This window comes from Trachurus japonicus, chromosome 6 (genome assembly GCF_045865225.1).
Source record: "Trachurus japonicus isolate A0001 chromosome 6, Traja_1.0".
Classification (NCBI taxonomy): domain Eukaryota; kingdom Metazoa; phylum Chordata; class Actinopteri; order Carangiformes; family Carangidae; genus Trachurus; species Trachurus japonicus.
Genome location: NC_140912.1, coordinates 4,309,387 through 4,332,284, shown reverse-complemented (window position 1 = coordinate 4,332,284; position 22,898 = coordinate 4,309,387). Strand labels below are relative to the sequence as shown.

At 42.9% G+C, this 22,898-nt stretch overlaps 1 protein-coding gene across 8 annotated transcripts in view; it reads right to left on the bottom strand.

The window, feature by feature from the left end:
- Positions 1-22,898, bottom strand: part of zc3h18 (zinc finger CCCH-type containing 18) — a 66,746-nt gene that overhangs the window by 15,357 nt on the left and 28,491 nt on the right. For 6 of the 8 annotated variants that reach the window (XM_085778346.1, XM_085778344.1, XM_085778343.1 and 3 more), the window contains exons 10-13: positions 16,179-16,361; positions 14,097-14,222; positions 12,186-12,278; positions 11,753-12,031 (exon numbers count right to left, since the gene is read on the bottom strand). In XM_085778346.1, the coding sequence (XP_085634472.1) occupies positions 11,753-12,031; positions 12,186-12,278; positions 14,097-14,222; positions 16,179-16,361 (681 nt within the window). The remainder of the gene's footprint in view (positions 1-11,752; positions 12,032-12,185; positions 12,279-14,096; positions 14,223-16,178; positions 16,362-22,898) is intronic. The other 2 variants (XM_085778351.1, XM_085778350.1) reach the window with 1 other exon arrangement.

The window sequence follows — 22,898 nt, the reverse complement described above, 5'->3', positions numbered from 1 at the left end:
GAAATAGTTGAATATTGCAAAAAGTATGAATAGTTGAAAAGAGAAAAGACATAGCACAACTGTCCCAAAAAGGCTGAACATTTTGATGTGAGAATTGTTGAAATAGCACAAAGTATGAAGGACTAGTTAAGTGTCAAAAGTATTAAGAAAATGGCCGAACAGAAGAACAATAGTGTGAATGCTTCTAGCATTCACACTATTGTTCTTCCAGCATTCACACTAATAATAATAAGAAAAAATCCACACAATAACAGTAGTGCCCGGGCTTCGGTCCCTGCAGCTATTTCATAGCTGTTGGGACCAGTGCCCGGTGCGATTGCCCGTGGCCCTAATTAAACCCCTCAGTTTTGGATGACGTAGCCTCGTAAACCAGACTCTCGCGGAAATGCATTTCATTTCATTCCGAGGGAGAGCCTGGAACTTGCTGATTGGCTGAATGGGGTTGTCTGTCAGCGCTACTACTCCCGCCCAGCTCCCGCCCACCCCAAACGCTTACAGGGGGGATGAGGCCAGACTCTCCCTCAGAAATGAAATGCATTTCCGCGAGAGGCTGGTTTACGAGGCTATGGATGACGTGCTCTAAGCTTGAAATTCAAAAAATGCCTTGATTATGGGCGGGGCTCCAGGAGCACTCTCTGATCTCCCCTCCCCCCTCCCCCTCCCCCCTGCGCCGCATTTACACCATAGACTGTATATAAAAATAATTCACACCCGCGAAATCACACAAAGGAGAAAAAAAAGTAATAAACACACATCGACACTTATGCTATAGAGAATGTGAAGATACGTCACGCCGTGGGACATTGGGCGCCATCTTTGGAGGATTGCGGATGTAAACACTTGCTCGTCTCCCTAAAAAAAGTTCCCCAAAGTCGCTTAAAAGTAATCATGGTGGGACAGTACTGCTGCCACAGTAGTATATGCACTAATACCAAAAACGAGATAGTTCACGATGTCTGGATAAGTCAGTGGAGGGAGTAAATCTGGGTCTTGAATCCAGTCCCCACTCTCTGTTTGCATTTGCGTTCCTCCAAAGATGGCGCCGACGTCCCACAACGCAAAGCGGCGTGACTCTAACAGCACTAGTAGCGCGGACACTACTAGGAGAGGACGCCGGAGCCGTGACACAGTGCATCTACAGCCGATCCGCCGGTCACCGGCTCCGGGCAGAGCCACTAACAATTCCCATCCAGGCAGCTGTTAGCAGCCGTTATACGTTGATGACGTATGACATGCATTGCCAGGAAAGATCCGATCTGTCTGTTTAGACTACAGACGCATTGGCAGATATCCGATTTGTATCTGATTTATTTCCACATATAACGGGGGCCTGAATCTGATCTGACAATATCTGATTCCATGCGCATTTGTCCTGTTTACACATTTCATGTTACAAATCCAATCTGAGCCACTTGAGAGGAAAAGATCGGAATTGGGCCACTTGAATCATGCAGTGTAAAGACAGCCATATATTCCCCCTGGCGAATTAATATTGGAGGGCTACATGCCACGGGGCGGGTAAGTGTCCCGTGTTGTTGTTGTGTGTTGCACTGAAGTAGCTCCCCCAACGACCCCGCTGTAGAAAATCGTTCCCCTCAGAAGCAACGTAGCCTCACGCCGGGGACACACCGTCAGCGGGAGCGCTGCAAAGCATTGCGCAATGAAAATGGCCCATGACCAGGAGCCTTCCTGTTCACACTACATGCGCATTTCTCCACGCCGGTTGACAAGCGCTTCTGCCCCTCAGCTGTGTGTGTGTGTAGGCCTATCTCTTTCTCACGCTCAGTAGTCTATAGATTGCAATAGGCCTATGTAACAAAAAGAGGCAATTTATTATTTGGCCGGTAAAAGATTTACTTGGCCGGTATTTTTTATATTTTTTTCTTGAACCAGGGGACTCTGTAGCGTCGTCCTGATGGGAGCGGGTGGGTAGGGTCTTATGTGATGGTCTTAGCTCTCCTTATGACTGCTTGAGTATGGAATTCTGATAGTGGGGTTTGAGTTTTGCCTGTTATTTTACTTACTTGATTGATTGATGATCTGGGAGAGTTTAGATTTGTATTTTACTGAGGTGTGTGTGAACCAGTTAGGGCTGCACAGTTAATCAAATTTTAATCACGATCACGATTTTGGCTGCCACGATTAAATTAAGATGATCGTCGGCGATTTTAACATTTAAAAAGCGGGCTCTGTTGCATATCAAATCAAGCATTTTCTCAACCCAATAGTCAGCCGACCACCAGGGGGCCACCGAAAGGTTAGGGCTTCATTAAGCTGCCGAAACAGCAAGCGAGCGTACCCTGCAGCAGCGGCATCCTCAAATGATTTAACAGTGTGAGAGCGGGTGTGAGACGCATGACACCTCGTCCTGATATACAGCGATGCGACAGCGACGCGAGCGAGCGAGGAAAAGTGATTAGAATGCGTTACTTTTCAATCAGCCTGTCCTGACGTGCCGCAAGCGACATCGCGCCGTCCAGCGATGTCGCTCAACCCTGACATTATCGCTCGCGTTGTCTCTATCTGGACGACATTTCGCGGCGGTGTCCCGCCCCTAAACACTTCTTATTGGTTGATAAGTACACACTGCTTTCTGTTGACAAGCAAGTTATCAGAGAGAGGAGAATATGAGAGGAAAAAACACTCAAAGATGTGAAAAACTGCCAGGAACTGCCAGGAATCTCAGAATAGCGCCGCATGTTTGTGTACGTCCCTTTATAATTTGATTGGTTTGGATTCTGAACCAATAGAGTATACTCGCGACAAAATCGTCACGCTGCATATCAGGACACCTTCGCGCAAGTTTTCGTTGCTGCTTCGCTTGCTTGCAGTATGTCAGGACCATAGACTGTAAAAAATATGGACGTAGCACCCGTGACGTCACCCACTGGTTTTGGGGAGTCGTTTCTGTGACTCAAATACTGAACAGCGCCATGTTGGATTTACTGGGCGAGAACCCGCCCACTGGCCTCGAAGCAGCTGTCCACGGAGCTGCTTGGACCTGTCACTCAACGTTTCCGCGCCCTAATTGGCCAGAATTTTAACCTAATAACAGTAAAACGGTAGAGTTAAAAAAAAAATTCACCCCCCTCAGAGTGTGTGCGGGGGTAGAAACTATCGATTGAGAAAAAAAAACGTGCTGACACCAGGCTTTTAACATGTTTATTGAGGATGTAAAGTCGGCAATTTTAACATGGGGGTCTATGGAGAATGCTGCTTTCTGACACCAGCCCCCAGAGGAAGCCGGGGGGATTGCAGTTTTTTGAACGCGGAAGTGAGCTTCACTTCTCAGACCGACAACTGCCCCCTTGGTCAGGACGAGGTGTGAGAGTGTGAGACACGATGTCGGGAGCAGCATCTGGAGGTGAGGAGCAGCTTGTGCCGTGTAAGGGCTCCACTTCCATTGTGTGGAGGTTTTTTGGTTTTGTGGAAAGTGATGCTGACCAGAAGGCGGTCCTGTGCAAAGAGTGCCGCAGGGTTGTGTCTGCGCCACAGGGCACTACAACAAACTTGTTCAACCACCTGGAAAAAACACCACAAACCCAAATATGATGAATGCATGAAGGCCAAAGCTAACGCTGGCCCACCAAATCCCCGTCAGTGTTCAGCGCCAGCCCAGGCAACAATAACGGCAACCCTGCACCGGGCAACGCCGTATCCCTCTACCTCTCAAAGACATGCAGAAATAACGGATGCCATAACGTTTTATTTGGCCAAAGACATGTGTCCAATAAACACAGTGAACAACGAAGGCTTCAAAAGCATGGTCAAAACACCGGACAAGAAGTATGTGATCCCCTCGCGCAATTATTTTTCCAAAGTGGCATTACCTGCACTGTATGAAAAATGTCGGGGGGAAATAGAGAGGGAAATAACAGCAGTCGAGTATTTCGCAACTACGACTGACCTATGGTCCAGCAGAACAATGGAGCCGTACCTGTCCCTGACAATTCACTATATTGACAATGATTTTACAATGAAGAGTCGGTGCTTGCAGACGTCATTTTTCCCACAAGATCACACAGGAGAAGCTATAGCCCAGGGACTGTGGGAAGCACTGGCCTCATGGAGCCTGCATCACCACAGATAATGGATCTAACGTCGTCAAGGCAGCTTCTCTAAATAAATGGATGAGGCTCCTGTGCTTTGGCCATAGGCTCCATTTAGCAATTGGTGAGTAGGAATAAAAACGACAATTTAAAAAAGTACACATAATTGAATGGTACCTATGTATTCTGTGCTAATATGATGGAGTTTGGTCATCAAATGTGTAGGCATTTCATTTATATTTAAATTGCTTTACAAATGACCAGATAAAATAACAGACAAATATATAAATAAATAAACAAATGATTGAAATAAAACATCTGTATCTTAACTGACCAAAATATTACTGTGTGTGTGTTAAGGTGATTTGTATCTATTTATGTACAGTTTTTAGCCTTTTATTTCATGTGATGCTGGGACAAACTAATTTCCCTCCTCTGGGATCAATAAAGTTCAATTCAATTCAATCCAATCTTAAAACAACACATGAAAATAAAAGATTTAAAAGGAAAATGTATGCAAGGTTTTGTTTTGTTTTAATTATGAATCTCATTTTCTTTTACAGAGAATGCAATGAAAGATCCTCGGATTGACCGTGCAGTAGGGATCTGCAAAAAAACTTGTGAGCAGTTTCTCCTACAGCTGGAGGCGTAAAAAGGAGCTAGCACGGGCTCAAAAGGAGCTGAAGCTTCCAGAACATGAGCTGAAGACAGAATGCCCCACAAGGTGGGGGTCAAGACAGGCAATGATTGAAAGAGTCCTGGAGCAGCAGAGGGCCATCTCTCAAGTCTTGTCTTCTGACAGAAAGTCCAGACATCTCATCCCATCATAGCAGGACACTGAGATCCTTGAAGCCATCCACAAATCCCTCCACCCTTTGACTGAGTTTACTGATGCACTGTCCAGTGACAAGTATGTCAGTGTTTCCTTTGTGAAGCCAGTCCTCCATCTCTTCAGTTCCTCCATCCTCAAAGTGAACGATGATGATTCAGAGCTCACAAACACCATCAAGACAAAAATCCTAACTTACCTGGAGGAAAAATACAAGGATCCCGAGACACAAGAGCTGCTCGACATGGCTTCTGCTCTGGATCCCCGTTTCAAGCTGCGATACGCAAGTGAGGACAGGGTAGAACCAATCCAAGCCAGACTTGTGTCTGAGATGGCTGCATCTGTGAGCATGGTAAGTAATAATTGTAGATACATAAATACACTATTTATTATAAATTCAAGAAACTAAGTGGATTGAAATGTGCTAAAAAGTAATTAATGTGCTGTAATCTACATTCTGAATGTGGATGTCAATTTCATTTGACTGAATTTGTTATTCATATTTTATTTACCGTGCACTTTTCAAGGAGCAGGGCCCAAGTGATGGTGGGACTGCAGACAGGGCAGAGGATACACCCAGCACATCCAAGGGAAAGAAGAACTTGGGGAGCTTCTTCAAGATCACTGAGAGAGCCAGCCCAACCCATCCTCCTCACCAAGCTGTAGCCTCTGAGCTTCAGTCCTACCTGCAGTGTGCTGACCTTGTAACGCCGCATTATGTAATAATGACGCATTATGTAATAATGTAATAAATCTTCACGTCATTACATGTAATAACGCCGCATTTTGTAATAATCTGCCGCATTTTGTAATAAAAATCTTGAACGCAATATGTAATAAACTTTGCCGCATTTTGTAATAAGTTGTTACATTTTACATCACTTATTACATATTGCGGGTGTTACACTTTTTTATGAAAAAAATGTAATAATTTTGTGCATTATGTAATAAACCACCAAAATGGATGTCTTAATTAGAAAAAAAAAGACATTAGGACCATCAGAATAACACTGACTTTAAGCATACCAGCATGCATGAATCATAAATATGAATTCATTTCTAAAACCAGTAGGACGGTCAAATCTATCTATCTATCTATCTATCTATCTATCCCACTGACCAGGTTGAGCACCCAGGGTGCTCAACCTGGGTGCTCCCTGAGGGGCACGCCAGCAGATGCGCTTTTCTCCGTGCCACTCGGCAGGCGCCTCGGCCCCTCAGATGTGTGTGTGGGTATGTGTATCATGTGTAGCCCGTATGTGTGTGTCGCCTGTGTGAATGTGTGTGTTAAATCTTGCTCGCGCTCTGTTAAGATGAATAAACAAATCGCTGCAGAGCACGAGCCTGGCACAGAGGTGCGCGCTCTGGCGCATCTGGCACAATCTGTTAAAGGAAACTGGCTCCGCTCCGCGGCTATTTCGCGTCCGACGTCTATGTTAAGCACATGTTTTTATTGATATTGTAGCGTCCGACCCAACGTAACTATACAACAACATAACACAAACTTTATCAGACAGCTCTTACTTCTTCCTCTGCACCACCTCACTCACTCACTCACCTACACATGCATACAGGACCCTCAAACTCATCTTTCAGTTGTGCAGTATTATTAATAATGAGCGATGAGTATGTAAAATAAAAAAATGTATTATAAAAAAAAACATGACATCATAATACACACATGGAGAGGAGAGTTAAAAGACCATCATACTTTTTACTGGACCTCAATCGACCAAGGGAAAGTGGTATAATCTGATATTTTAGATCGGAGTTTTGAAAAAAGCGTCAAATCATCCAGCCCTCTCCCTCACGTATTTTACCCGGGCGGCGATGCACCATTCTTGGGGAGCGCTCTGGCAGGGCCCCCTCTCTGGTTCTCCGGGCCTGGAGCTTCTGGGACTGGTTCTGGTTTTACAGCTGCTGCTTGCAGATGATGATAATTTTTCAGTAGTAATGTAAATGGATCAGCTGGGCAAATTTTGATAAAATGTTAAATCTGGTGAAAATCAGAGGCAAAATCACTTCCAGCATCATCAGCCCGATGAAATCCCACAGCTCGACCCCCCCCCCCCCCCCCCCAGCTTGCCCCAGCTGCGGCTCCGGGGGCGGTGATCCCAGCCGCCCCTGCCGCTGCTGGAGCAGAGCTGGACCCGGCCTGGAGCTCCAGTCGGACCGTGGTCCATGTCATCCCTCCACAGACGAACATGACCCGGGCGTATTATTGTCGGTGGGCAAGAGGGGAGGGAGAGACGCGGAGCGGTTACCATCCGCGTGGGACCCGCTGTCTGAGGAGACCGCTCTGCTCAGCGGGGAGGAGGAGCAGCGTGTATTATTGTTAATGTTTTTTCTAATTAAGACATCCATTTTGGTGGTTTATTACATAATGCACCAAATTATTACATTTTTTTCATAAAAAAGTGTAACACCCGCAATATGTAATAAGTGATGCAAAATGTAACAACTTATTACAAAATGCGGCGAAGTTTATTCTACATATTGCGTTCAAGATTTTTATTACAAAATGCGGCAGATTATTACAAAATGCGGCGTTATTACATAATGACGTGAAGATTTATTACATTATTACATAATGCGTCATTATTACATAATGCGGCGTTACAGACCTTGATAGTGAGGAGAACCCACTGGACTAGTGGAGGGAACATCAGCGAGTCTACCACCGACTGTCAAAGCTGGCCAAAAAATATTTGAGCATACCTGCAACAAGTGCCCCTTCCAAGAGGGTCTGGGGGAAACATAGTGACCTGCCTTCGGTCGTCTCTGAAACCACAAAGTGTTGACAGGCTGGTGTTTCTCGCCAAAAATCTGTAGGCCTGTACTAGTATGTTCCTGTTCTTTGTAGTATGTGCCTTTTCTGCATAGGCTTCATTTTTTTCATTTGTTTGCACTTTATGATTGCACTTTGCAATGGCATATTTAATTTTTGCCCTTTGTCTTGGGTAAATTTTATTTTATTATTTATGATTTATGATTATTTTAAGTTTCAATGTGAAGATTTGTCCACATTCTTAAAAAAGAAAGTGCAATAAAAAGACATGTTTTACCGAACATAATGAATAGTCGTGATTAATAATTGTGATTACAATATTGATCAAAATAATCGTGATTATCATTTTGGCCATAATCGTGCAGCCCTAACCAGGATGTGATGTTGAAGGTCAGGACAGATTCAATTAGTGATGTGCATGCCATTGGGGAACCTAGCGATGGCTTCTGTGTTACAGATCTTATCTGTCATTTCTAAACCGAGCACAAAGTTCGTACTGCAGGTGGCTTGCTTACTGTAGGTAAATACCTCACATAACTTCTCGTCAAATGAGAACTATCACATTAAATATGAGGACATGAAGTGAAAATGATCACAGCCCAGCATACATAACAGAGGGAACTTAATTAGACACGGTCAAACAAACAAACTTTTCTGAGCAATTAATTTAACAAACACACTGTTTGAGTTGTGTGTGCCGCAGTAACTGAGACTTCTCTCTGCTCTGCAGTCTGCATGTGGGGTGTTAAGTGGAGATCTATTAACTGTAGCATATCACTAATAGGCAATGCTGGTCAAACGGCATATTAACGAAACCTACACGGAAAGAAGAAAGAGCAGCCAATTACAACGTAATAGTTTCAGACACATGGTGGTGGAACTCGTGGTATTTGACTGGCATCTTGTCATCACAGTACGGAGAAGCCAATCCTAAACCAGCTGCATATCTGACTGAAGTCTGGTTGTGTCGGGTTAAAGTCATTCCCTGTCTTAATGGAACCACAAAGAGACACGACAGCTATCTGGCCAAACGCGTGTCAAACTAAATGATACTCTGCTTCGCTGCCCCAGGTCATATCACTAATCTATACATCTGTCAATCCAACTGTTGTGTTGTGTTGTGTGTGTGTCAGCATAAACAGGTACTGGAACTGGTTTTCCTGGATATTTTCCATGTTGTATGACCCCTTCTGCCCACATACACACCTACATACACACATGAAAACAGTCTCACTCTCTCTCTGTTATTCCCTGCCCTTTAACTGCTCTTCCTCACACACACACACACACACACACACACACACACACACACACACACACACACACACACACACACACACACACACACACACACACACACACACACACACACACACACACACACACACACACACACACACACACACACACACACACACACACACACACACACACACACACACACACACACACACACACACACCTTACAAATATGTAGTGTTTCCACAAGTCATCCACCCACTCCATCGCCCACACACAATACCTATGGTCTTCTTCCAAAAAGCACAGCAGGGGGATACACCCGCAGTATCACTCATGGCACGCACTCAGAGACAAATATGCAAATGTAAATGTGTTTGGAAACACGGCTCTGCTTGATGCAATTCTATCTTTTCATCCACTGTTGACATATTTTCTTTGCAAATATGGGCCCAGTATACAAACCAGAGGAAAGCCTACATTCTCCCTCGCCCACGTACACACACACCCAAACCTGACGGCAAGACAGGGTTTCTCTGCATACCCACGCTATGCTCGGCAAGGAATCAGAACCAGTTTTTTCATTCAGTATCATAAGACACGATGAAACCTTGCGGTGAGATAATATCTGTGACAGGTCCCAAGACTGACCACTAAACTGTTGTAATTTAACACTGTGACTGATGACAAGTCAATCCATTTCTTTAGATATTATAGACAGAAACCAAGACCATGTGTTGGGGCTGCTAGTGAAACTATTGTAGCGTAAAATCTCTGCCCACAAAAAGACCAAAACAAAACGCAACAAATCCTGGAGTAAATCACTGGGTATTGCATTTGTTTTACATTTCCATCATTATGGTACTGTGGAATTTTCCTATTCATGAAATAATTATGAATTAGTAGTTGAAGTGATTAGTGATTGAACATTGCAAGTATTGAGTGCATATAAATGGACATTATGTTATTCACTTTTACAGAATAACAAAAAAGTACAAAGAAGGGTACAGATAACAGTAGTGATAACTGTCCTGTTGACATACAGTAGTGGATGGATAAGCAGTATCCATTTAAGAAGTACCATTAAAATCTTAATGATAACCATATCCAAAAACAAAATGATGCACAACATCTTTATGAAAAAACAACAATCAAAAGACTGGATTAACTGCTTAAATACATGTCACATTCAAAGACTGGTTCTTGATGAATGGCCCTGCTGCTTCCATTCTACTCTCTTCTTCTCCTTAATTCTCCATAACTGGAGAGTCAGCTGCCAACAGAAACTGTACGTTTTCCAAATATGTGATGCATCAACTAAAATGTTGACATTGTCACAGCTTCGGTGTCGTGTCTGCTAACAGGTCACACTGGATCTAAGTGAACCAAACCCCTTTCTCTTCCTGATTCCTGGAAGGAATTAAATTCCTTTGAAATTAAACGTAATCCAAGAGTCTGACCTCGTGGGTGGATAATAAAACATTTACAGCGGGGAAAATAAGTATTGAACACGTCAACATTTTTCTCAGAAAATATATTTCTAATAGAGCTATTGGCATGAAATTTTCACCAGATGTCCACATCAACCCAAGTAATGCACACATACAAAGAAATCCAAACATTAATGCCCATAAATTAAGTCATTTGTAATAAAGTGAAATGACACAGGGAAGAAGTATTGAACACATGAAGAAAAGGAGGGGCAAAAAGGTATGGAAAGCCAAGAAAGCAGCTGGAGTTTGTCAGTATTTAGAAAGTAATCCTGTCCCCTATCAGTGCAAAGTAATATCTGTTGGTTTAGTCCTGATTGATGCCTTTTAAAAAGGTTTCTCACCACCAAGGTGTCAGACAAGAAGCATTGCATGATGGGTAATAGCAAAGAGCTGTCTAAGAGCTGTCTAAAGACCTACGCAACCTTATTATTGCAAAACAGGAGTCAAAACAATAATCAGAAGGGTTCCGTAACAGTCCAGGACCACTGGTGGAGAGCTTCAGAAAGACCTGGGATCAGCAGGTACAGTTGTTTCATAGAAAACAATAAGTAATGCACTCAACCGCCATGGCCTCCATGCACGCACACACGCAAGACATGGAGGCCATGGCGGTTGAGTGCATTACTTAGTCTTAGTCTGCCACCCAGTCCTCCCATCGAGCTGACCTGGACTGTTAGGGAACCCTTCTGATTATTGTTTTGACTCTTCTGTCTGAAATCTTGCGAGGAGCACCTGGCCGTGGCCGGTTTACAACAATGCCGTGTTCTTTCCACTTCCGGATGAGGCCCCAACGGTGCTCACTGGAACTTTCAGAAGTTTAGAAATGTGCCTGTAACCAATGCCTCCAGTGTGTTTTGCAATAATAAGGTTGCGTAGGTCTTTAGACAGCTCTTAGACAGCTCCTTGCTATTACCCATCATGCAATGCTTCTTGTCTGACAGCTTGGTGGTGAGAAACCTTTTTAAAAGGTATCAATCAGGACTAAACCAGCAGATATTACTTTGCACTGATAGGGGACAGGATTACTTTCTAAATACTGACAAACTCCAGCTGCTTTCTTGGCTTTCCATACCTTTTTGCCCCTCCTTTTCTTCATGTGTTCAATACTTCTTCCCTGTGTCATTTCACTTTATTACACATGACTTAATTTATGGACATTAATGTTTGGATTTCTTTATATGTGTGCATTACTTGGGTTGATGCCGACATCTGGTGAAAATTTAATGTCAATAGCTTTATTAGAAATATATTTTCTGAGAAAAATGTTGACGTGTTCAATACTTATTTTCCCCGCTGTATGTATGCAGCACTTCCTACTGTTTCAATACCAAGGGCTTGAAGATGAGACACCTACCTCCGAGGAGGGTGCTGCTGTCGTTCTTTCCGCCTTCCCTCCCTTGGGTTGGGGGGTTTTCCAGGTTCCCGTGGTGGCAGTGGTCTTCCTGCTCCACTGCTACTAGCCCCACTACCTGGGCCGCCAGCCTCCCGAGGGTTGGGGGGAGGCTTTCCTCCCTCTAGAATTGGTTTTGGGGGCCGACCCTGTGATCCCCCAGGTGCAGGAGGGCTGGGAGCTTTCTTCATGGGAGGCTTATCCCTGCGAGGGGGGGGCATGGCACCGGGCTTCACTGGTACACTAGGAGAGAGAGAAGGCAGTTAGTTACTTTTTCTTGCATGTACACAATGACAGAATGTTTTAGCTAATGATCAATAAATAATTATTAGTAAATAGACATGATGCAATATGACGATGAAGAATTGATCGATCCTAACAGATGATTAGGATTTACCCTTTGGCTAACATAGGAGAAAGTTCTGGTTTGTTCTTTGCGTTTCTTGGCGCCGCTGGGCTTGATGAGGGCGATGTGGAGAATGACCGAGACCTATAAATCAATAATGCTGTTGTCAATACAGTGTTCTTATGTTGTTCAATTTCAAGGTTAGACCACGTCACACACACGCCATTCAGAAAAAAATAAGGAGTTGTGTTTTGTTATATTTCAAGTGTAATTGACCTTTCGCAAAAGCTCCGCCCCCTTAGTTACCGTTGCTAGCCCGACAAGCTTCTCGATGCTGCCTGATTGTAAACAGTGTTTTTATATTGAGCGTCTTGAGGCATCAGAGTCTCAGAGGCATATGAGCGCTATATTTATGAATATTAATAATCACTAAACATTCTGACACCACTACAAAATTGCGTGGTCACAATGTAAACATAATGATGATCAAAATAGGGCTTTTATCGATTCATGAATTGCATCATGTGGCGCATCTGCAAGAGAATACGGGTAACGGGACGTGGTGTTTGTGTCGCGGACCGAGACCAGAGCTTCTTCTTTTCTTTTTTTCTCCCCACCGAGAGGATTAAATCTGTGGAAGTACACTATAGTAGGCCTACAGTGTTTCCTCATACGTACAGCTCCTTCTATTTTTTTAATTGTCGCAAATACACCGCTGCATGTCTTCCGTTCATTCATCTTCTCATAGCGCTGTTTGTTATTGACATTTACACACACAGAGCTAGAGAGAGAGAAGCGCGCATGCTGCAGCAGTGCTTGGTGAAAGTGAAAGTTGTAAGGTCCGACCCCCCCCCCCCTAAAAAAATCCTAGAGGAAACACTGTGGTAGTGAGTGATTTGGGATACAGCCCTAGTCCTGCTAGCTTACCTTGGAGCAGATGTAGGCTGTATGCTTGTTTATTTTCATGACATTTAGCTGGGAGGGGGAGAAGGGTCCGGCTGCGGGGGGCTTCCACACGGTTTGACCCATTGTAGGCACCTCTCCTGTTGTGTTTTCAGCTTTGGGAAGGGAAAAAACACGACTCCCCCAGCCAAACTCTTCGGGTAACTACTGTCCGACAATACACTTTGCTTGTCGGAGGTCCGAAGCTTGACGGACCTTGTTTACATAGTAACGGTTGCTATGATGTCTGATTGGACAATGACCGTTCGGGGGCGGGGTTTTGCGAAAGGTCAATTGACTCAACAATCGAGGAAACGCAGCTCATGTATGTAGTGAACACAAACCTGTTGCTGCTCATTTCCACATTCAACATATATTTCTTTAAGACCAGTGCATGCCTTCTCTTAAAATACATATGTGGCTCTTTTGTTTTTACACATGACAACCCTGAATTTAAGGAGCTTTTATCTAGTGGAGTTAGGTAATGTCTGAATCAGTTGGACAGGCTGTGAAAAAGACTCTCCAGCTCCCAGCACAAAGTCATCTGATGCATGAATGAGTGGGTGCATCGATGACATCTCTACCCTGCCTCTTGCACGCTGTGTCATATCTCACTGCAGCTGTGGTATATAAATGACCAAATGGAGAATTAATGGGTTGTTTCTTGCAGTCTTCTTCCAGAAATTAGCCCTGTAACACTAGTTCATACTCAGTGGGCATACATATATTACAGTCATCTTAACTAACAAATGTATGTCACTTCTCCCTACAGTATGTCACTGAAGACGAATATTAAACACACATTACATACATTAAAATCATACTGTGAACAGTCTCCATTTCGTAGTTTATGTACTGAATGTTTCCCAGCTCTGGTGTGGCTAAAAACACATTTGATACAATTATGTGGGTGAACTAAAAACGCTGTCTCAACATGTCTTCAGGCTGAAGGGAGGTAGAGAAAAGACTGTATAACTGACTTTATTTGCATTGATACAAACCCAACACAGTTTTGTGTACCTAGAGCGGCTGCCGCTGAAGGAGCTGCGCTGGGAGGAGTGGCTGGAGTAGGAGCTGAATGAGGAGGAGCGGCTGCGAGAATGAGATGACCCAGAGCCTGTGTAGGATGAAGAGCGAGATGAAGACCTGCCAAACACACAAACATAGTTAGGATTAATGAATGACTTCTTGAACAATGATCATTGCCTTTTTTGCCTTTGCATCCTACACACTTGAAGACCAACCAAAAGATGTCCAGACCAGGAGAGGGATCTAACCTCTATAGAATCGAGGATCCATTATGTATTCATCGATAATGCAGATGAACAGACAAAAGGGAGAGCAAATCAGTTGAATAACGACCTGTAGCTCTCACCTCTCAGGGTTCGACATTAACGGTTGTCCGATTGCCCGGGGCAAGTAAAAATTGCCGGCGGGCAGGTAGAACCTGTGCAGACTTGCCCGGTCGGGCAAGCATCGATTTAGATTTTCTTATTTTTTATTTTCAGCCTTTTTATGCATTTATGTGTGCTCTACCAGGTGAGATAGGCTATACGTCGCTCACGGCTCGTCGTATTTAATCGGTGAGTTCACCAAGCGTTTCAGTGACGGTGAGCGGCCTGACGCTGCTTCATTAACGCCGCCGCTGTTTCAGACTCAGGGCAGCGCACGCAGCAACAGTCACCTGTTACCGTCCGTTACCATACCGACGAGCTAACGTGTACTTTTTAGGTTATTACCCTGTTGTCAATAAACACACGTGGAGACGGTGAATCAACCAAACTACACAGCTGTTAGATGACTGGCTGTTTCCCCGTCACTGCTCAATGTCCTATATCCTTGAGTTTTACAGGGGCATCTCAATAAACTAGAATAACATGGAAAAGTCTGGGCTATCTCCAGTAGTTCAAGTCAAATGGCCCCAACCAAGTACTGAGAGCATATTAAAAATGCTTTTTTAAATTGGTCTTTTCTAATATTAATTTTTTTAGATACTGCATTAATACTGAAGCTAAATTGTCCACTGTCCACTGCAGCATGTGAATGCAATGAAAAGAATAAAATCTGATGGAGGAGGAGCCAGCTATCTGTTAAAATGTTCTCCAGGTTCATGTTTTTTTCAAGTAGGAAAAAACCTTAACGTCGGACCCTGCCTCTCTCCCTCTCTCTTTCTATCTCTCTTTAGCATGGGGAGAAATCAGGACAGGACACAGTGTAACCCAATAAAGAAGTATCTAGAGGCCCTAACGAGACCAGACGCCACCGTGAATCTGGAGTTTTTATTCAGAATTACCCAAGGTGGGTTTTTTTTATCACTAGGGAAGGAAGGCAGGTAAAAAAAAAAAAAAAAAACCTGCCACATGAGGATAAATAATGAAGTGTTAAATTGTAACAATTGTGTTATCTTGTGAAAAATGTACGAAACAAAGAGGTCACGGCCCTGATCTCCACTTCCCTCTTGGCCAACAGTTTAATTTGTTTGCACATATTGGAAGTAAAGCTTGTTTCAGTGCTCGGAGTTGACCAAAAATAATTCTTTAAATTTGTTCTTTTTTTTTGGATCTTATCTGGAGTCAAAGCACATGAATCATAACCCGATACAAGGCTGTGGCTGTTGTTCTTTGTATTGTACAAATGTCACTGTGCTAAAACTGAAATTTTATCTTTCAAGTTGCAAGAAATGAAGCATCAATTAAAAAAAAAAAAATCCCCTTCATGGTCTCTTATGTGTTTTCTAGAGACCAAAATCATCAGTGTTTTTGCTACCAGTTCTCAGCCACAGAGGACACTGTGCTGAGGGAAATAAAACAAGTCTGTAATGCTAATTACTCAAGTTACAAAACAACAGACTGCCAACAATGTTTCTACACTTTGAGTTCACAATATATTTACAATATGCTAGTTTGCCCATCTGTAAAAGATCAGCAGCATTTTGTCTGCCATATAAAGTAGAGAAATGTAGATTACTTGTGTGGATCCATGTGACAACAGAAGGTTAATTATTAGTAAAGACACTTAACTACAGCAGGATTATATCAACAGTACTTGTTTTTAGTCTGATGCAGTCAGACTTTCATTATGGAAACGAGGAGGAGTTCATACCTGGAGGAGTTGGACAGAGAGACGGAGGAGCCTGAGGGCCGGTGTCGCCTGCGGCCTCGTGGTGGAGAGCCCAACCCAGGTCGTCTCCTGGGCGATTTGGACCGACGCCATGGGTCCTTCCACTCATCCGGTCGCCTCATCAACGGAACAATCTCCTTCTTAGAGGGAGGCTCCATCGGCCTGCTGGAGGGATTGAAAAGCCGGTGAAAGGCTGGTCAGAACAAGTGGCAGAGCAGAAATAAATCAAACTCAACAACTCTTCAATATCAACTGAAGCATTTATGTGCTTTTTAAGAATACTGTTTACACATGAGATCATTATGATCTTTTTTTTTCAGGGTTTCCCACATTGTATTATAAGCCAGGTCTTACTTGCCCCCCCGCCAGGCTAAGCATCGTTTATTAATTTTTTTTAAATCAGTTTTTGTACTCCATCAACATGTGATCAGGTGGGCACCGGTGGGCTACCACCGGGCTTAACAAGTTTTCTGGGGGAAACCCTGTTTTTATATTATATTAGGTGACTGAGCCCAAAGAGCTGCAGTGTTTCAACGTGCACTGCCGTTGCCACATTATGAGCATACCTGCTAAGATTTCACACGCTCATTAATCAACAAGCTACAAATGATATACTTGCGCAGTGTGTGCACAACACCTAACTTTATCTTGGAAATGTTTCAAGTCACTGATATAAAGCTGCCTAGTGCAAGAGGAAAGCAGCGGCAGAAAAGTCACAGTGAAGCGGTGAGGTGGAAACCCACTGGCCTTACTGCAGCTGAGATGTGTAATTGTACTATATTCAACCATAGTGTCAGGAAAATGCGTGTGAATCCTTTGGAATTTCCTAGTTTTCTGCATTAATTTGGCAATTTAATGCGATCCAATCTACATCTAAGTCACAAGTATAAACAAACACATGAGCAGCACGGATTTGTGTGTAAACACTGTGCAGCGCAAATTTACGTGGATTTCCGCATTCATCAATCTTTTAGTAGTGCTGATTGCTGCCCCCGCGACCCGACTCCGGATAAGCGGATGAAAATGGATGGATGGATGATTTTTTCGTAGCTACTCACAAAATCTACACCTGCTCCAGACTGTGTGTAGCGCTTGTGTAAATGTAGGAATGCAAATAAATACTGCTTGTCACTGTTGAAAATTACAATTTTAATCCGTATTACTCTCTCTCATGTTCAAAATACGCCGACGCCTTTGAAACACGTAATTTAAACATGACAAACAATTAGAAATATTTGGAGAGAGAGACGTTTTAGGGATCGGACACGCACAAATACGTCAAGGCTCCATCTTATGATGATAATAATCTGATATAAAACCGGAAAAAACGTTTTTGTGTTGCTACACGCTCGGTGGATGCACACTTCACCCTGCGCAGTAGCGCAGTCAGCACCGGTTTGGATGGAGCTGTGACAGACGGCTGGTGCTTCTGTAAGAATATAACCTGCCTATATAACTTCATGTGTTGATACAACCATGCTCCTATACAGCCGAGGCTGTGAAGAGCCTCCTCCTCCCGTCGCTGCTGTAGCTCTGTAGTTGTGTGTATTTCTTTTTTTCATGTTTCATATCGAGCTATTCTGGCTTTACTTCTTAAACGGTTCTTTAATAAACCAAGGATACTTAATTCACTAAATCTGTTACTTCCCTCCACGCCTTTGACCTGTCCCAGTCACACCACTACAAACAGAAGAGAATTAAATATTTTTTCTGGACTCCACTTCACCCAAAATGACTTCGATCCCCGATCGCTCTCAATTCTCTCTCTCCCTCTTTCCTTGTTTACGTCATGGCCGCAGGTGAACAGGATGCACCTACCTCCTGATATGGTGATCAGGATCTCCTTATATGGCTATTCATGTATGGAGATCTATGCTAATTGCTGATCACCGGGGGCGTGCTGTTAATTTACGATGGGTGGGCATTCATGATCTTACACACATGCTTACGATCAAATCTGAGTTTCCCGCACCGTTCATGAATCCGGAGTAGAGTTTTAGTAGAGTGAGCTTTTATGTGCAAATCTACACACAGATTTACTAACGTTTCATGAATGAGACCCAATGTACCTACCTAATACCACACAAACAATTATAATACTTAATGTCTTTATTGAAGGTTGTATTAGGTGACTGAGCCTAAAGAGTTGCAGTGTTTCAATGTGCACTGTCGCTGCCACATTATGAGCACACGCTCAAATGCTATAATAGTTCATGTCTTTATTGAACATATCCATTAATAATTCACAGTGCTGGTGGAAAGTGAACCCTTGGATTTACACTCAGGATGAATTCTGGACCATTGGTCCTGACAGAACTGCTTCGGCTCAGCCATGTTCTTAGGATGTCTGGTGTGAATAGCTCATTCCACAGCATCCCTATTGGATTCAGGTCTGGCTCTGACTGGGACACTCCCAAAAGTGGGTTTTCTTTTTTTGAAGCTACTCCAGATTATCTAGATAGTAGATTTATTTCAATGTCCAGTGTCCTTGGCCTGCTGCATCACACAACTTCTACTGAGTTTCAGCTGGTGGACAGCCACCCTGACATTATCCTGTAGGAAGCCTTGATAAACTCTGGAAGTCATTTTGCCCTCGATGATGGCAAACTGTCCAGGCCCTGAGGCAGCAAAGCAGCCCATAACCATGCTCCCTCCACCAAACTTCACCTTTGAGATGATATTTACATGCTGCTATGCAGTGCCAGTTTATATCATACGTACAAGAAATACAAAAAAAGTTAAATTAAATAAATAAATAAATAAAAAACCCAAAAATTCAATCTTAGTTTCATCAGACCACAAAACATTTTTCCATTAGTGTTGTGGAGTGGCAAACTTCAGGCCTGCAATGGAAAGCAAAGCAATGAATGCTGTGACCCATTTAACTTATTATCTAAAAAAAAATGGTAGACCAGAAACTTGAAGTCAGTCAGTCATTAAACCAACACTAAGGAACTTTTCAACCTTCATATAATATTTTCATAACTTTTGTGATGGTACATCGACTTACGACTTACTCTCTCCTCATTGGATAAAGGTTGTAGGATACAAGGAAAGTTTTCTCCTCGGCTTACAGCAGAGCAGAGTGACTGACAGACCCGTGTTTCAGACCAAACACTCTATATAAGTGATTGCCGTTGGAAGATAGAACTATTTAAGACTTATATTAAAGCAGAAGTAAGTGATATATTTGTGTTAATATAAGTCTTAAATAGTTATATCTTCCGACAGCAATCACTTACATAGAGTGTTTGGACCGAAACACGGGTCTGTCAGTCACTCTGCTCTGCGCCGAGGAGAAAACATTTATCGTATCCTACAGTTTTTATCCAATGAGGGGAGAGAACGGCATGCAGGGCTGTGTGTGCAGCCAAGGGACGCCGTGAATGTGGTGACGGAGGGACGAGGACTGTTATGGTGCGTTCAAGGAAACTCGTAACTCGTGTTTTTCCGACCTATGAAGTCATACCAGTTCAATCTGGTACGAGTTCACGGGTCGGAAGTTACGAGTGGCCGTTATAGTGCACTTTCACAGGTAAAACAGGTCGGAAAAACACAAGTGGGTTGCCTGGAACGCTACAAAGTCGTAAGTTGTGACTTGAAGCTGTAATTTACGGTTTGAAAAGCCTGCCTGGAACGCAGCATTAGCCAAAACGACCGGATCGCTTACTTCTGCTTTAACACAAACATTCTGCTTACTTCTGCTTTAACAGCATTCACTTAAAGCTACTTGGCACATCGACAAAATCCTGGCGACTTTTTCAGAAACTTCAGAATGATAATTTCAGGTCCCTACATCAACCTCTGCCACTGCTAAATTTTGCTGGCACCATTTGCACAGTTACTACAAAACAAAAAAGCCCTCATGCCAAATGTTGAGGAAAGTGACAAATCCATGGATCTGGGTGGTTCATCACAAGCACACAAGAATACACACTGGGTCTTTCAGGTGCAGTCCCCTTGTCCAGTGAACCAGAACAAGACAACCAAAACAGGCTGGATTTGAACCTACAGCAACTGCAACTATTTGCCACCTCATTGTTGTGTCACAACATGAAGTCAATCGAGTCAACCAACTACGTGGTTGCCAGCTCCGCCCACCAGCTACCTGCTGCTGGTGAACAACACAAATGAATAAGACTGCACAGCTAAGAAGCTGGAGATGGACCAGGGGACTGTCGCAGTTGGTTCTGCTAAATGGATGGACAAAATGAAAACATGAGAAGTATACTAAGCAGAAAATTATTTTCTCATTTTATTGAGGAATTACTTGGTATTAAAAAATGCTAAAGTATCAAGTTAAAATGAAAAATGTCCCCAGAGCTAAAGTTGACCACTTATAATTGTTTAGAACTAGCTAACTAGTGATGATATAACGTCATGGCATCATCCGCAACTCTTATCTACTGACAACACAAACATCCTTTTAATGTGGGAGTGGTCTCAGCCTTTTGGACCCCACTGTATGTGGGACCTTGTTTGCAATACACAGTTAAATAATGCACTGCTACAACATTTATCGGCAGTGTGCATGGGATTTTCCCTAGGAGAGAGGCTACTGTTTATTTTTGCAAAAAAAATAAAAAATACAGCAAGAAGTTAATCTTCAGGTGTATCTAAATATTTGTTGGAGGAAATTACATGATTTATGGATTGTCCCACTGAAAACAATCCGGTGTTCCTGAACTTTTGATTCAATGCTGAAAGGTGTCTCACCTTTGTATCAGTTACTATGGTGTCTGGTGAGGATAAAGTCTTGTTATTTCAGTGACTGAACTACACCTAGGATTAGTAATGCAATAGAAACCGCCTTCAAACAATGTGCGGCACAACCTGTACAGCTTGAACTAAGCCCATCAAAAATGTGGAATAGATAGACATATTCTTTAGGGAGTGCATACGACATGCAAGAGCGCAAGAGTTACAAGATAACCTCCTGTTAAGTGAGAAATTCCACAAGTGTGATGCAAGAGCAAACAAGTGCAGTGACGTCGTCACTATTCCCTGAGCTAAAAATAGGACAACAACATGGGAGCTATTTTTAGCTCTTAGATATTCATCACCAACATGATGCTTCCTTTGAGGAAGCAATGAAAAAAAGGAAGTGAGGCAAACAAAGCAATAAACTCAACAAAATAAGTCAAAGATAAATAGGATGTTTGCAGACCTATGTGGGTTTAATGAATCAGCCTAAGGAGCGGCCTGTTTGGAGGAGGTTTAGATGATTGTATAGGCTATATATGAAGTGCATGGACTTGATATAACTGTTACTAAATATAGAACAGGTGACAGTGACAGGGAGAGTGCATGGTTAAGCAAATACACGCAATACCAAGGTATGAGGCAACAGTCTTGCAATAAGTTGTACTGAAATCTAAAAAAACATATTTGAGCATATTCACAAATATTTTACTCCATTTCATATCAGGGTTTGGTAAATATGCTTTTCTGGGCCAAGTCTAATTGCTGATAACAGATTATAAATGCACTACTATTGTGTAGAAGTGATGTAACACAATACTAACACGGAAACACAGAAACAATCCGATCGCAGCCTCCGGTGCCTGGACTTTGTAACATTTCAATTGAACCTTTCAATTAAATTACCACGAAAAGAACGCATAAGGGGTTCAACAAAGAAATGTATCAGTAATCAAATAAATGGGCTTTCAGTATCGACCTTTAAAGTTCACAGTAGGGGCGGTGCGTGGTGCAGTGGTTAAAGCAGCCGCCCCACATAGAGGCTACAGTCCTCAACGCAGGCGTCCCCGGTTCGAATCCTGCGTCGGGCAGTCCTTTCATGCATGTCATTCCCCCTCTCTCTGCCTCCCCCTTTCCTGTCTATCTCACTATGTGCTATCCAATAAAAGGCAAAAAGCCAAAAAAAATACTTTAAAGTTCACAGTACTTTCCCCTATTTAACACACCCCAAAAAAGAGAGAGGAAACAAAACAGCCCTTGCACTTACTGGTTCTTTAGTAAATTATCACTCAGCTGACACAAACAATAAATTAATAACTCATAAATCAGATTCATTGTCCACTTAAAGAAAAAAAAAGAGTCCATAGTCCACTGTCCACTCCACAAGAGCGGAGAAGGCCAAACATGTTCAATATACAATATGACATTATGTTACATACACAACCTCACAAACATCATTAACCATGGACAACAGTCAATGTCCCTGCCTTTGATTAAGACCCCCCTTACTGTGGCAGTGTCACAACTTCATCTCGTTTGCCATCCAGTCAGTCCGTACTGAACTTGGCAAGAAGGCGTTGCTGCGCCTGCAACCTGGAACATGCTCCAGCAGAGGCTGAAGCTGTCCAGCTTTATTCCTTTAGGGGACTTCAAATTGCTTGTAGGAAGGCTGTAGACAGTCTGTGGGGGTCTGCACATGTACTTAAGTCTTATTCTTCTTTGCACTTTGTAGTTTGCACTAACTACTTTAATGTTTGTGTTCTGTGTTGTGTCTCCTGTATGTTCAGTTTGTCTATAACTTTGTGTTTTGCTGCTGCCTACCCGGAACAGGTCTCTCTTGTAAATGAGACCCTGGGTCTCAATGAGATTTTACCTGTATAAATAAAGGTTAATATAAATAAAACATTTACTAAAGTGATTTAAAAAAAAAAAAAATCTTTGATAAGCAAAGAAGTATTATTAATTATAGTCCACACAGTTAAACTTAAATTACATTAAATT